The sequence below is a fragment of the Phaethon aethereus genome (assembly GCF_964289735.1).
Source record: "Phaethon aethereus genome assembly, chromosome: 26".
NCBI lineage: Eukaryota > Metazoa > Chordata > Aves > Phaethontiformes > Phaethontidae > Phaethon > Phaethon aethereus.
Window position 1 is genome coordinate 674,220 of NC_138602.1, and position 15,722 is coordinate 689,941.

The window sequence follows — 15,722 nt, forward strand, 5'->3', positions numbered from 1 at the left end:
TGCACCATGCATTAAATATTTGGACAGAAGAGATTCAGTTCGATAAAGTAGCAACACATATTCGCACTCTTTTTGGAGTTGCATTTTGACTCTGAAATCTTGCTGGAGTTTCTTTGAAACTCTTTGGTCCATTCCTATTAGAAAGCGGGCTTTAAAAGTAATGTTTCTAAAACCTTTGAATTTGACAGCTTGGCCACTGCTCAGTGTGCAACTTACCTCATCAATGGTGTTAAAAGTTATGCTGGCATGCTACTACTTACAAGACCTTGACTTTAAAAAGCCTAATCCTCAACGATATATGTAGTAATGAATATTAATTGATTAAACAATTTACTGTCAACTAAAAACATTAGTATTTCTCAACTTTTCTTCCATACTACCAAAACTGGGGTAGAGAAGGTCAAGGGAATGGGTAGGAAAAACAACAACATAAAAAACCCAAGAAAATTAATTCAGCCTGATATTTTTCAGAAAATTCCAGTTTTTGCAGACAACATTCAATGGAACAAATGTTAGTCTCATAAGTGAAAGCATGCTTCAATTTTACCACCATCCAGAGGGTCTAGTTAATGCAATCTACTTAAGATTTCAGGGGATTTTTAACATGTTTTAAATGAAATAACTTAAAGGAACTTAAAATTGGTCTAACATTGTGGGATTTCAAACATTTGAACATGTCAGTTGCATCCCAGAATATAAAACCTTTTTCACTTCTCATTTAGACTAAGACAAACACTTGTGAAAATTGGCGCAAAATGAGTTTACACTAACAAAAATGTTTCAACTTCTGTCACTCAATTATCTATTTCATACAAAAAGCACGAGCAAGTTATTTGTGGGACTTGTTGGTTTTGAAGGAAACCTGTAAGATTTTGTCCCCCAGGCGGTAGCCATTAAGACTTGCTATGGCCATTGCAGCTTCTTCATAGTTTGTCATGGTCACAAAACCAAAACCTTTGCACTTGTTGGTGTTGAAATCTCGAATAACTTTCACATTGGTAACCGCACCAAAGGGGCCAAACATCTGCCAGAGGATTCCCTCATCAGCATCTTGACCAAGGTTGTAGATGAAGATACACCAGCCAGAAGATGCGTTTCCTGGAACATTTACACCAGAAAGCCCACTCATGTGATCTACACCCATAGGAGAGAACCTAGCAAATAAAAAGCACAATATTTCATGTAAAAGTTCAATTCAATTAAGCAAATTAACTTGAATGGGAAGCAACTGAAAATGAGTATTTTCTACATGGACATCAAAACCGCCAGAAACGTTTCCCCATTCAAATTGACAATCAAATTGACAGCTGCCAGGAAAAAAAAAAAAGTTAAGCATTCCAACTACTTTATCAATAGGGAACTAACCTTAGAAATAGGTAGGCAACAGAACAGTTGCAAGGCAAGATTAGGTGATCACCTTCACAGGGGACCTGGACTGATCTTTGAAACTTAGCTAGGCTGTTAAGAGTGCTCCATGGCATCAGTGCAGAATTGCTCGAGTACAGGTAACAGGCAACACCCCCCCAGAGGCCCCAGCTTGCTTCAGGCCACCCCCAGGCATCTCCCACTTATTTTGCTCAAGGAGTTTGCATCGCACATCCTACTTTTCTTGCCTCTAAAACAGCATGTTGGGAACTCTTAAGTCAAAGCATTTCTTTGGGTTTTGCTGGGGGGAGGGAAGGGGTGTTTTGTTGTTAGGAGTAGAGATTGTGCATATTAATTTTTTTTTTGTGGAACAGAACAAAACCTACTCCCTTTTCCACCATAAGGCAGCAGGTGCAGGCAAACACTCCCCAAACCAGCAGGCTACTAAATAAGCCACAGTCATGCATACCTGCAGCTAATAGGCAGCTAAGGAAATATTAGCACTTCCTCAATCAATTCTCAGTTGCTGGGATGCCCCACATTTCCAGCTACAGAATTTAAATCTCAGGTTTTTATTCCTTAATACCAGTTATGCAGCTATTCTAACTGCAGCAGCTTTCAAACATCAAAACAGCAAACCACATTTAAGTACACAGTTTTACAATTTCAGTATGCATGTATGGTTTTCTTATTAATTTTACATCTGACTTTACTGTACCGGATTTTTTAAAAATCACCTACCCACTCTTCCTAAACCCTGCCTCCTGCATAGTACCCAGCAGTATTTATGCATAACAAAAAGCAAAAAACCTGTCCTTTTTATACCTTGCTTTGTGTTACTTTATTTTCTCCTATAACCCACATCTCTAATTCCCCTTTATTCTATTTCTGGTCTCCACCCTAGAAATTCAAAGTTTCAGAATATTTTAATGCAATATTACAGTTGCACAGCTAAGCACTCAAAGGTCAGGAAATGTGAAAGTTAAGGTAAAAAACTCAATTTGATCCCTTGTGCTTGTGTATTATTTAAAAATGTGAGATCACATGATTGTAGAAATATAATTATACTATACCAGGGGTTCCCAAACTGTGGTGTACCACTGGTGATATGCAAACCACTTAAAAGCGGTACACGTGCTGCTCTCTGCCAAGAACATGGCGGTGGCAGTTCCTGATTCTCTGCTGACCTGGAGAAAACAGGGAACGGATGTCTGGGCAGTGAACGCTGCATTAAGTGCCAAACAGTTCCTCGCTGACTTTTTCTTGCCCTGCGTAAAGATAGGAGCTGCTGCTGTCTTTACACAGAAGGGAGGGCTCAAGGCAATGTGTATCAGAAGGAAGGGAAGTGGAGCTGCAGCAGCACACACATCCACGCAGGGAAGTCAGCTCATGTTCAGTATGGCACTTTGGCTGATGTACTCGTACAAGACTACTCAGTCACCATCTCTCCCACCCCAGGCTCTCCATTGCTCAGAGCTCATTTCCTTGGGCCCCTGAGCTATTAGACCCTCCTGTACCCAGAGGCGGGGGAGCTTTGGTGGTACAGACCCCTTCCCCTCCATCACACCCTAGCTGCTGCTGACTGCCTGGAGCCAGCCAGAGTTGACCTGGCTCAGCCCGGCTGCAACACAGCCGGTCGCTGACACTGCTGTTTGTAGAGCACAGTGTGGACACACCTGAGCTCATGCTGCACATACTCACTGCTGCTGCCACTGTTGGCCAGCCCCAAGCAAATCCAAGTTTGGGAATCCTTGTACTAGTAAAACTGAAAAAGCAGTTAAGAGTATCAGAATGTGAATCAGACACACTAATCCGTGTAATCTGGTAACTATGTGACATATTTACTGTTTATTTTGCTTTTATGTAGAAATGTTCCTGTGTTTGCATGCTTTACACGCTTACTTTTTCTGACACACACGTTCAGCTCTGTAGCTTCTTTCCATTTGAGTAATGACCTGGTAGGATGTATTTATCTTAATATCTGGAAAGTTTTCATCTCAACAGATCACCAGTCTTGGGTTCCTGTTCATAGGTATGTGGAGCAAAAAAAAAAAAAAAAAAAAAAAAAAAAAATCACTAAGCTCAGAATTCTATAATCTTGGTTCCAGCAGTCAGTGTAGCTCTGAACCCACTTGCTATAAAGCCTTGAGCTCGGCCCAGAAGCCCAGATCAACAGTACATCAAGGACTGGAAACACTTGTAGAAGAGCAGCTCAGCTGGAGGTTGAATGCAGGAAGACAACAAATCTAAATGCATATTACAGGCAAAATGATTGAAAATAGCAAGAACCTCTGTTCTTTGGATAGACTAATTTTCAAACAGATTCTCCTCTCTTCCTGCTTTGACTCAGAAAAACATACACACAAAAAAAACAAACCAGGGTAAAAACAACCCCTAAAGGACTTGAAAAGTAATTTCAAAAAAAACACCATATTACCTCACACATAATATCCCTCTTACCCAGATCTAACATGTTTTTCTAAAGTGAAGCTATACTTTGCAAGTTCACATGAAAAAGAAACCTTTCACAGAAGTTTCTGGCTAGTTAAAAAGCAACCATCAAAAAAAATTTACAAAATTGACTGTAAACATGGTACAGGATTAGACCTATGTGAAAGGCTAAATTTACATTTAGACATGGAAGCATCACACAGGACATGTGGCATGAGGGAGAGCACTCACACAATGAGTAGAGCAGGCTCCTCCTGCAATTCAGATGACCTGGCAAATCTCTATGCTTATGCTAGACCAAAGGCCTGCATAAGAGGGACACAAGATCTCTTTGATTAGCTTGGGATAACAGCCTGTATGTAGCCAGGCACAGAGTAGCTGACACATAATACCTCTTTGTCCTTTAAGATTACTCCTAGGAAGTTATACTTATTAAGGATGTTCAAAAAGACTGTCTGATTTGGGCAAACACTAAAGCACACAGAGATCCAAGATGTTTCGGAGAAAATTTTAAAATTCCATTAATACTGTAATTTGAGTGTTCTCAGTCTTATCATACTTACTGCTAGCATCCTCACTTTTGCATTTATTTTTATACTGTCTCTTCTACTTTGCTTTTTCAATCCTCCCTAAGCATCTGTAGATGATGTTATCTATGAATGGTTCTTTTAAGTAATGCTAATCTCAAAAGTCTGACATCTTGTGACATTTAAGTATCAACACAGTATAAGTCTTTTTAAATTGTAATCTTTTTCATTTTATACGCTTCTCATTTATATGAATGGTCTTTGCTCTACTGTTATGAGACACTGTTTCATTTAATAGATTCTAGGATTATTTTACACAGTAGAGTACATAATCTCAAAAGTGACACTCCCAAACAAAAACAATGTTTTTAGTTCTATGAAAGTCCTATAAATTCTTTTTGCTGAACTCTTTTCACTGCAATATGAGAACGGCTATATACAGCATCACAGGTGGGAGCAACCCCACAGCTTACATAATGCTAATAAGCAGTAATGTTATTTTTATTATTAGCCTGTGTTGCCTCCACACATGAGCTTGGCATCCTTTCATTTTTGAGTAGTTTCACAAAGAGCAGGAATTCAACTACACTGATACTGGTCATGTCCACCATTTTCCCCACAAGTAACTTTTTCTCCTATACCCTGATACAGATAGGAAACAATCTACTGTGTACAAAACAAGTCTTGTTGAGTATTCAGTGATACAAGCTTTAAGTCTGAAATAACAGGGTATTAAATCAAACAGCCACACATCAGAGAGCAGCAGCAATCAAAATAAGGGGTTTCAGTACCACATTCTTCTAAAACTTTAATGAAATACTATTCTGGATGAAATATTTTCTTCTCTAGCGTTCTCAACACAGACAACTTGCATCTACATTACAAATTGGCTTAGAAGTTGAAAATTTAAACAATTTCACTGGAGTGAAACAAAACAGATGTGTGGGAGCTGTTCGAGCAATCATGTCAGTGACAGGGTTAAACACTAGATCTAGAGTCTTCTCATATTTCCACTTCATCAAAGAATTATCAAGAAATAACAACTCCCCTTCAGGCATTTTGGACCTAGCTCATAGACTCCGGTATTGATAGAAGTATGCCCATTAAAATAAGACAGAAATGGCTCCAGCCCTGAACAAGCCTGAAAGCAAAGCCATCTGAACTGGGAATATTATTGAGATTTGAAAAAACATTCTTCTAGCATACAGTTCTGGTGAACTGTAAAAGCATAGGACTTCTAGAGACTTTCACCAGCCTTCTCAAGCTTTAGGAGCTAAACTCCTTAATTTCAGAGTTCAACACCTAAAGATCTGCTATTCTGTTTAAGTAACCAAATCTTACACTCAAAGAAACCCTTGCCCCAGATGTTTCATCTATACTCCAAACACAATCCCATTCTGCAGTGCCATTACTTTTGGATGGAAATGGAGAACACTTTGGACCATGTCTCAGAATTAGCAGGCCAACCCAGCATTCCAGTAGAACAAGGCATTAAGGCCAGTTCCTGCTGTGAGCCACAAATACCACAGTAACTACAAAGGATTAACAGAACGTTAAACAAAGGGTCTGAGAGTTATCTGTAGAAATAAATAATTACAAATTAGAGATACTGAAGGCTTAATCCTGGATTTACAGGGATATGATGGAATGAAATGAAGTGTAATCAAAATGTCAAGTTTAAGTATTCAACTTCTACATAGCAGAGACCACAACTGTAATTTATACAGACTATGAGCTCTTTGGAAGTAGCTTATCCTTTCATTATGTTTTGCTCACTACACAAAACAAGACTCAGTCCAAGCTAAGGTTCCTAAGCTTTACCACAGTATCAATCATTATAATGCATTAAGTTCAGCATCCTTTAAGGAAGACTCACAGAAAAACTTGCAGTTAACACCAAAGGTGGGAAGAAAAACAAGAAGGGCTGTGGGATAGTGCATGTGTTGTGCATATGTGTACATATGAGCATGCATGCACATATGACTCAGGGAATGAAGATTTATAGTAAGTGTTAAAGTTCTTGCAAGTCTGTGACAAGACATGAAGAGAGATGGCCAGTTCTAGTCTTCAAGTCAACTGGTGAATCTTGTCTCCACGGTGTATTCGGAACAGCATGGCTTAACCTAGAATTAACTCAGCTCTATTACTACCTCTGCCAATCTATAGCACCTAAAAATCTTCATCTCTTTCTCCATCAGCAAGCCTATAACTAGCAGCAGAAGTTCGTCAAAATGTGTTGACAAATAAGGACTGGGTACAGACAACTTGAATGGACATAGCTACCACAGAAGCAGGAATGGAACAGAAAGAGACAGAACATGTTCTTTTATCTTATCCCTACTTGTGAAGACTCATGCCTGTAGAAACATAGGAAATGCACACAAATAACATTAATGTTGCCCTTAATGGTACAATAAAAGAACAATGAACAAACTGAAGTGGAACCAAACAGTAACAAGCTTGGTGGTTCATCTAGCTTGGAGGTATCGCCAAGGTTGAGTCAGCCTATGCCCTGCATCAAAACCGCTTCCGTGAAGAGGTGGGTCATTGTCATAGGAGAATGAAGGGAACAGAAGACCCAGTGTGCAGACCAGATCCACTTAGGGAAGTCCGCTGCCTCCCTGGGGCCTGTGTTAAAGATGTGAAGAGAAAGCTTCCTACCTTGGAACAGCCCTTAGAGTATTATCCATTATTGATTTTTTCACATAGGCAGCGATGAAGTTGCTACAAGAAGTCTGAGGACAATCAAGAGAGACCTCAGGGCCTTGGTACGACTGCAATCCTGACTCTGGGATTGGGAGCGTAAGTAGTGTTCTCCTCTATCCTTCCAATTGCAGGGAATGATGAGGGAAGAAGCACAAAGAGCCAGCAGATCAATAGCTGGCTCCAAGCCTGGAGTCACCAGCAGAATTTTGTGGGTTTTGATCATGGGTCAGTTTACACAACATTGGCCTGCTGGTGGGGTACATCTGTCTCAAAGGGGGAAAAGGATCTTTGCACAGGAGTTAGCAGGGCTCATTAAAAGAGGTTTAAACTAGATTTGAAGGGGGAAAGGATAAAACCAGGCTTGCTAGAGATAAGCCTGGGGGCAGCATGCCAATGTTTGAGGGACAGCGTGCTAGTGAGGTCCTTCTGTTTGCCATCTCAGTGGAGGAAGGGGATGGAGATGAGGCAGCAAAGTCGCAAGGGTTATTGATGTGTTAGAAACCATGGAAGCACCTGTGAAAGGTCATATAGGGATTAGGGCTCCTCCCCCAAAAAAGGTGGCAGGATCAATAGCCCAACTGAAGTGCATCTACACCAATGCATGCAGCATGGGCAACAAACAGGAGGAGCTGGAAGCCATTGTGCAGCGGGAAAACTATGATATAGTTGCAATCACAGAAACATGGTGGGGTGCTGTAATGGATGGCTGTAAACTCTTCAGAAGGGATAGGCAAGGAATGAGAGGCAGTGGGGTAGCCTTATATATTAGGGAGTGTTTGGACTGTTTAGAGCTTGATGATGGTAGCGATAGGGTTGTTTATGGGGAAGGGGAAAGGCCAACAAGGCAGGTATCATGGTAGGAGTCTATTACAGACCACCCAACCAGGATGAAGAGGCAGATGACATACTCTATAAGCAGCCCTTAATCACTAGCCCTTGTTCTCTTGAGAGACTTCAACTTACCAGAAATCTGCTGGAAATACAATACAGCAGAGAGGAAACAGTCTAGGAATGTGTGGAAGATAACTAGGGAAGGCACCCTGGTGGACCTGTTGTTTATTAACAGAGAAGGGCTTATGGCTGATGTGATGGCTGGAGACCACTTTGGGCACAATGATCATGAAATGATAGTTTTCAATTCTTGGAGAAGTAAGGAGGAAGGTTAGCAGAACTGCCACCTTGGACTTCTGGGAGGCAGACTTTGGCCTGTTTAGAAGACTGGTAGGAGCAGTCCTGAAGGGCAAAGGAGTCCAGGAAGGCTGGACATTCTTCAAGAAGGAAATCTTCAAGGTGCAGAAGCAGGCCGTCCCCATGTGCTGGAAGATAAGCCAGAGGGGAAGATGACCAGCCTGGCTGAACTCAGCTGGAACTCAGGGGGGAAAAAAAGTTTATGACCTTTGGAAGAAGGGGCAGGCAACTCAGGACGACAAGGATGTCATGAGGTTATGCAGGGCGAAAATTAGAAAAGCCAAAGCCCAACTAGAACTTAATCTGGCTACTGCTGTAAAAGACAATTAAAAAAAAGTTTCTAAAAATACATTAACAACAAAAGGAGGGCTAAGGAGAAACTCCATAATTTTATTAGATACAGGTTGAAACATAGTGAGAAGGATGAGGAAAAGGCTGAGGTACTTAATGCCTTCTTTGTCTCAATCTTTAATAGTAAGGCCAGTTGTTCTCTGGGTACCCAGTCCCCTGAGCTGGAAGACAGGGACAGGGTGCAGAACAAAGCCCCCATAATCCAAGAGGAAGTGGTCAGTGACCTGACAGAGACACACACACACAAGCCTATGGGGCTGAATGGGATCCACCCAAGGGTACTGAAGGTGCTGGCAGAAGTGCTCACCAAGCCACTTCCAATCATTTACCAGCAGTCCTGGCTAACTGAGAAGGTCCTACTTGACTGGAAGTTACCAAATGTGATGCCTATCTACAAGAAGGGCCAGAAGAAGGATCCAGGAAACTACAGGCCTGTCACTCTGACCTTGGTGCCGGGGAAAGTTATGGAGCAGACCATCTTGAGTGCCACCACATGGCATGTACAGGACAACCAGGCAAACAGGCCCAGTCAGGATGGCCGAGCCCAGAGAGTTGTAGTGAATGGAGTTAAATCCAGTTGGCAGATGGTCACAAGTGGTGTTCCCCAGGGCTCAGTATTAGGGCCAGTTCTGTTTAATATCTTTAGCAATGATCTGGATGAGGGGATCGAGTGCTCCCTCAGTAAGTTTGCAGACGACACCAAGTTGGTGGGAGTGTTGATCTGCTGGAGGGTAGGAAGGCTCTGCAAAGGGATCTGGACAGGCTGGATCAATGGCCCAAGGCCAATTGCGTGAGGTTCAACAAGGCCAAGTGCCAGGTCCTGCACTTTAGTCACAACAATGCCATGCAACGCTACAGGCTTGGGGAGCAGTGGCTGGAAAGCTGCCCGGCCAAAAAGGACCCAGGGGTGCTGGCTGACAGCCGACTGAAGACAAGCCAGCAGTGTGCACAGGTGGCCAAGGTGGCCAACAGCATCCTGTACCAGAAATAGTGTGGCCAGCAGGAGCAGGGAAGTGATCATGCCCCAGTACTCTGCATTGGTGAGGCCCCACCTCGAATCCTGTGTTCAGTTTTGGGTCCCTCACTACAAGAAGGGCATTGAGGTGCTGGAGCATGTCCAGAGAAGGGCAACAAAGCTGGTGAGGGGTCTGGAGCACAAGTGTAATGAGGAGCACCTGAGGGAACTGGGTTTGTTTATTCTGGAGAAGAGGAGGCTGAGGGGAGACCTCATCGCTCTCTACAACTACCTGAAAGGAGGTTGTAGCAAGGTGGGGGGTCAGTCTCTTCTCCCAAGTAACTAGCAATACAACGTCAGGAAATGGCCTCAAGTTACGCCTGGGGAGGTTTAGACTGGATATTAGGAAAAAAAAAATTTTACTGAAAGAGTGGTCAAGCACTGGAGCAGGCTGCCTAGGGAAGTGTTGGAATCACCATCACTGGGAGGCATTTAAAAGACATGTAGATGTGGTGCTTGGGGACATGGTTTAGTGCTGGACTTGGCAGTGCTAGGTTAACGGTTGGACTTGATGATTTTAAAGGTCTTTTCCAACCTAAATGATTCTGTGACTCTATGATTGTAACTGGTGGTTAAAATTTAGTTTCACTTGCTACTACTAACGTAAATACATTAATAATTTCTACTATTACTGAGTGATCGTTACCAAATAACTTTAATTCTGTCCTGTATCTTAATTACGGATGTGAATATTATTTGTACTGCTTATTCTGACGCATCTTAATTCTGCTATAAATTTTAAGGGGAAGAATGACAATGAAAATGTCCAATTACATCAAAAATTGAAACATGAGACATAAGCCTCACGACTTTATAGGACCAGAACACATTGAAGCCCTGGGTGACACAAAAGACAGACATGTATGGTTTTTAATAGCTTACTTAACTGCCAACAATGTAGAATTTCATTCCTTGGTGTGGCTTAGAAAGCTTGGGTGTGGAGATCTGAATGAGTGTTTCAGAGAAATGAAATCTTGTTTGAGGAGCTGCCTGCATCAAACTTGCCTGGGCTACAGTTGAATAGAACCAGAGAATGACTGAGGTTGGCAGGGACCTCTTGAAATTCTCTAGTAAACCTCCCCACTCAGAAGAGGGGCACCTAGAGCAGGCTGATCAGGCCCATTCCAGTCAGGTTTTGAGCATCTGCAAGAATATCGGTCCACAGTCTCTTTCGGCAACCTGTTCAATCACCCTTAGTGTAACACAGATGACTGTGAAGTACTAATTCTCACTGGAGACACATTACACTAAAGCTTTATGGAAAAGCCACAACAATACTGCAACAGTAGCACTGCAAAAAGCTACTTGACTTTTTAGTCCAATTTTGCTGAGCTAATTGGATATCCCAGAGGAAAAAAAGAAAAAGAAAAAAGTAAATTCTCAGCAGGGAAACACTACTCTTGGAAACTCTCATGTACACATCTCATAACAAAGCCTAATACTTATCTGCAAGACAGTAAAAACAATGCATCTTCCAGAATGCTGTCCAACTATCAACACCCTCCTTTAAGCAGCTAAGGCAATTCAAATTCAAGCCTATTCATATTCAAAGCAACTAAGGCAATTCTCAAAGGCAAAATACATATTATCTTCCACAGCTCTGGAAACAGACAATATGTTGCAATAACTTACAAGAAGTCAAGGAAAGACAGAACACTGCACAGCTCAAGATGTAGGAAGAAATCCCACAGAATCTCTTAATCAGAAATAAGGTTTTCCTATTTTACTATGACACCTCTCTGCTGGAACCAATGATTCAGAGCTTTAATTAAGTTGCCAAATTATATTTGCATTCAGATATATGGACTACAGAATGGGGATCTGTTGAGACATGCATCTACCAATACCCATATGGAATCTGCTACTTTCTATCATCTCACTATACACTCAATTGCAGGAATAGACACTGTAGTGTACGTACCTTTACATAATTAACTTAAATATAAATTTTACAAGTAAAATTGTACATTAATCATATTTTAATTCAACAATTTATTTACATAACACTGCAGGACATATAGTGCACTATGTATTCATTCACACATGCTGCAATGAAGGTATTGCTGCACAGCTGCAAGATCACAGTTTCCCAGACGGACACGGGAATAGTAGTACCGCCTTAAATGCATTATTCTTCCTAACCTACCTGAATCTTTGCGCCTGGTGATGCACTGGCCCTCCAAACCGTCTAGCTGGTGAATGACACAGCTGCGATAACAGTGCCACATTTTTGTTCTGGTTAGGATTGGCTGCAAACTTCACTGTAATGGGTTCGGAGGAACCTGGGGGTTTGTGACCATTGAAATTTGTAATTGCCTCTTCTGCTTCTGACCTTTTGTCAAACCGGATAAATGCGACCCCTCTGGACAAACCTTTTAACCAAACCAATAAAAAAAATAAAAAAATTGAAGTTCAGGATAAACTCAAAATAACTTTGAAAGCAAAGAAAGAAAAAGTTAAATATTTCTATGGTCACAGCTTTCAAGTTCTCTACATTTAGTAATGTTTCTTCAGCAGCTAGAGAATAAAGTACAAAATTAAGAAACAAAAGACAAATTAACACATTCGTTTCAGCTATAACAACCACAGTGACTAAAACACTTAAAAAATCCCATGGTAGAATTTCATGAAATCCAACACCAACTGACATATCCATTAACACAACGAACTCCCAACATTTTAAATGAATTCCACAAAAAAAATATTCTAGTCCATTAAAAACTTAGCTTTGTTTACTATATCACTAAAAAGCATCTGCAAACACAAAATTGACACCAATTTTTCTAAATGTTTTCAGTTCGCCTCACTCTGGTTCGTAGATTGGTGCATGAAGGTCTAGCTCTAATAAAAATACTTTAACATTCTGAAATGAAGAGATCACAATTTCATCTACAGCACAGCCTTTATTTCTAGCTGTCACATACCTTATTTTTAATTCATGAAAAACTGACTAAAAATTACCTCTTGGTAACTGTACTGAAACTGCTGTTAAATATCTGCATCTTTTTTTTTTTCCCTAGTTGCAGACCCCAGCCACTGGATGCTGTTATCCTTCTGACTGAGGTAGAAGTTACACCTCATGAGATCTCTTCCTGCCCCCGCCGCCCACTTCTCATTTGTGACTTGACGATAGTCTGGAAATATTGTTTATCACAGTGAAGCTCAAAGGGTGCTTTTTGTTTAAATTTCATTCCAGAGCAGGTATTATGGCTAGACTAATTCTAGGACCTTGCCAACTCTGTTTCAGAAAGGGCTATATCAAATATTTTCATGTTGTCTCTACTCTACACCCACATAGGGCAATATTTGTTTAAGCTTATAATAAATTACGAAGTTGTTTATAACAATTGAACATTATTTCCTGTATTTCACAGAAGGAAATGCAGCACGGCAAAACCCTTGGCAAAAGGGAATCCAACCCTTACAACTACCCATAGAATAGTCTCTAGGAAAGGCATATTTTCATTTGGGGCACTGGGAGAATTTCCATAAATAAAAACTCATCTTGTTTATTGCATGTTGTTAAGTATGTAGAGTCACACAGAGAAGGCCTATTTCCTAAGTCACTCCACTTTCTGAAGAAAAGAACTGCAGAACAATGGCAGGAGATGGCTAGCACCAACTGCACAGCTGGTGTTTCTAGAGTGATTTGGAAAGAAGTCAACCTGTGAAGAAGGTATTCAATTTTTTTATTTCTTGCTGGTTACTTCCAAAACAGGAGGCTGGACCAGATCAGCTCATCAAATTAGAGCTGATGGCACTATATGCTCCAATACCACTGAGATTAGCCTTTCCATGCTGGGAAAGGCACAGAACAGCAGCATCGCTCAGAAGTCCACAAGGACTATCCCACAAGCCCAACATACTGTTACTTCTTCTCCACTTCCATGCTCTTCATCTTAGCACTTCTCACTTGATCTATCACAGTGTTATAATATAAATATTGCTGAAAGCATACTTTGAAACAGATTAATTCCCAAACACTAGAGAACAACCTCTGCTGAGAGGGTACGCCTAAAAGCAGATGAAAATTTGTCCTAACTGACAAATAGATCAAGATATGACATGCAGTGTGGCTACATTCTTGAAGTGAAAAGAAACCTAGGCTATACATGCATTAAAAACTTTATCACGTGAACAGAATACATTCTTCAAGCAATATATTATTAAAGTTATTTGAAAGCAAGCAGTATATTCTGAGCTGACATTGAATTAGACAGCATCATGCCTCAGCACACTCAATGAAAATGGTATTATTCCTGGAGAGATTTTAATTGCATGACTTCTGTCACCTCATTTTATAGCTCTGTCAAAGACACATGCTAGCTATCTAGACTCCATTGGCAGCCAGAGAAGGATGACTATTTTGGACACTTGTATTAATAAGTTTTCTGTGCCCTACAAGTCTTTCTTGCTTCGACCTACAGTTGTCACCTAGATAACTATCTCTAGAGATAGAGCCACACAGATACCGAAGTTGGACAAAATGAACCCTTCTCTCTAGGAAAGGAAGAATAGGATTTTCCTCGCTCAACACTGGAGTGTCTGCAATGTCAGTATCCAGCTCCCATCTAGTCACCTCAGATTTCTTTTATGCACAATCGCATTCACAGTGCAGTCTGACCAAATTGAAACACTTAAAAGCAGATGCCTACACAAGGCCCTGGCTCTGATGGAGGTACTTAACATTGTGGACTTTAGCATTTAGGTAGAGTAATCCCACCAAAAGCTGCTGATGGCCTACTCGAAATTACAGTAGATTCCTAACTAAGCATGAAAGTTGCTGCTTAATTACTATGTATAAATGTGTAAACTACCATATATGAATGTTAAATGTGCTAGAATTAGATTATCTTCTATTCTAATATAGCACATGTATGATCAATGAAAAAGTGTATTTGTAGAAGTTCTCTCCAAATTCACACATGACGTATGGGCTACTGGAAAAAAAAAAAAACACACACAGGACACCCCAGGTTACAGGATAAGCCATACTCTTCAATTGAAATAATTAGGTAAGAAATTAAAACTCTGTGAAAACACATTGTAACACTGTGTCAATTAACATTACAAAGGAAATCCTTAACTTTGGTCTCTCCTGAGCTGAGTGCTTAACTAAGCAACTTCTCCCTTTTCCTTTTTTTTTTTTTTAATAAATGAAACATTCAGAAGTTTCAAAAGGATAGTGCTAAGTGTATTAAGTTCATTCTTTTGGTTAGCAGTAACCACAGAGGACTCAAATGTTTTAAAATATGAGGAAATTGTGTGAGTTCCAAGTTGGTATAAAAGACAAAACACATTATTGTTCTGCTTTTTAATATATAACCTGGAATTTTCCTGTGGATAATAGCTGCATTTGTGTAAAGTAAAGGTAACATTAGTACTCCAGATTACAAACATTGCCCAGAAGCACACTGCACTACAGTAATATCAAGTGTCATAGCAAGAGAGTAATTTGGCACATCAGCAGCTCAGCCTGATCAAACTGACAATAAGAGGATAAAATATGATACGAGGTTTAGACTGTAAGCTAGCAAAGGAGGCAGCGTTAAATCATTCTCTGTTTTAAAGACGACATTGGAAAAGGATATCCCATTAAAATTATTTCAGTGGTTGACACCAGATGTCATGGTTAGTTTGTGGAAGTCTAGTTTAGTTTAGGAACTACCAGTCTCTGAAAAACACCACAGATGCTATACACTACAGTTTTATGAAGCTAGTGCAACAGAACTCACCCGTAGTTTGATCCACAAGCACACGCGAGTTGATGATGCGTCCAAAACGTGAAAACATATCTTCTACATCTTTTTGTGTCATTGACCTTGGTAGTCCACTGATATATAAATTAGCATCCTTAATAACTTCAGAACTTGGACGAGCATAGGAAACCTTTAAAAAAAGAAAAAAGAAGGTATGTTCAGGGTTTAAATAGGAAAGAGTAATTTATTTTATCATGAGTCATTTTCATTTATTCCCCACTAAACAATGCAGGCATATTTTACTGGAGTTCAAAGAGCAGAACAGGAAGAAGGTAGGGGAAAATTTCCAGAACAATAAGGAAAAAGTCATGTCTCTATACAACTCCATTTTGGGTTCATCCAACAGATAAAGAATATAGT

At 40.4% G+C, this 15,722-nt stretch overlaps 1 protein-coding gene across 1 annotated transcript in view; it reads right to left on the minus strand.

Annotated features, from left to right (window-relative positions):
* Nucleotides 1-829: 829 nt before the first annotated feature.
* ELAVL1 (ELAV like RNA binding protein 1) overlaps nt 830-15,722 on the minus strand; it is a gene marked incomplete at both ends in the record, with an annotated part of 30,933 nt that continues 16,040 nt past the window's right edge. Inside the window, 3 exons of the mRNA XM_082011085.1 lie at nt 830-1,154; nt 11,750-11,975; nt 15,339-15,492. Coding sequence (XP_081867211.1) covers nt 830-1,154; nt 11,750-11,975; nt 15,339-15,492 — 705 coding nt within the window. The remainder of the gene's footprint in view (nt 1,155-11,749; nt 11,976-15,338; nt 15,493-15,722) is intronic.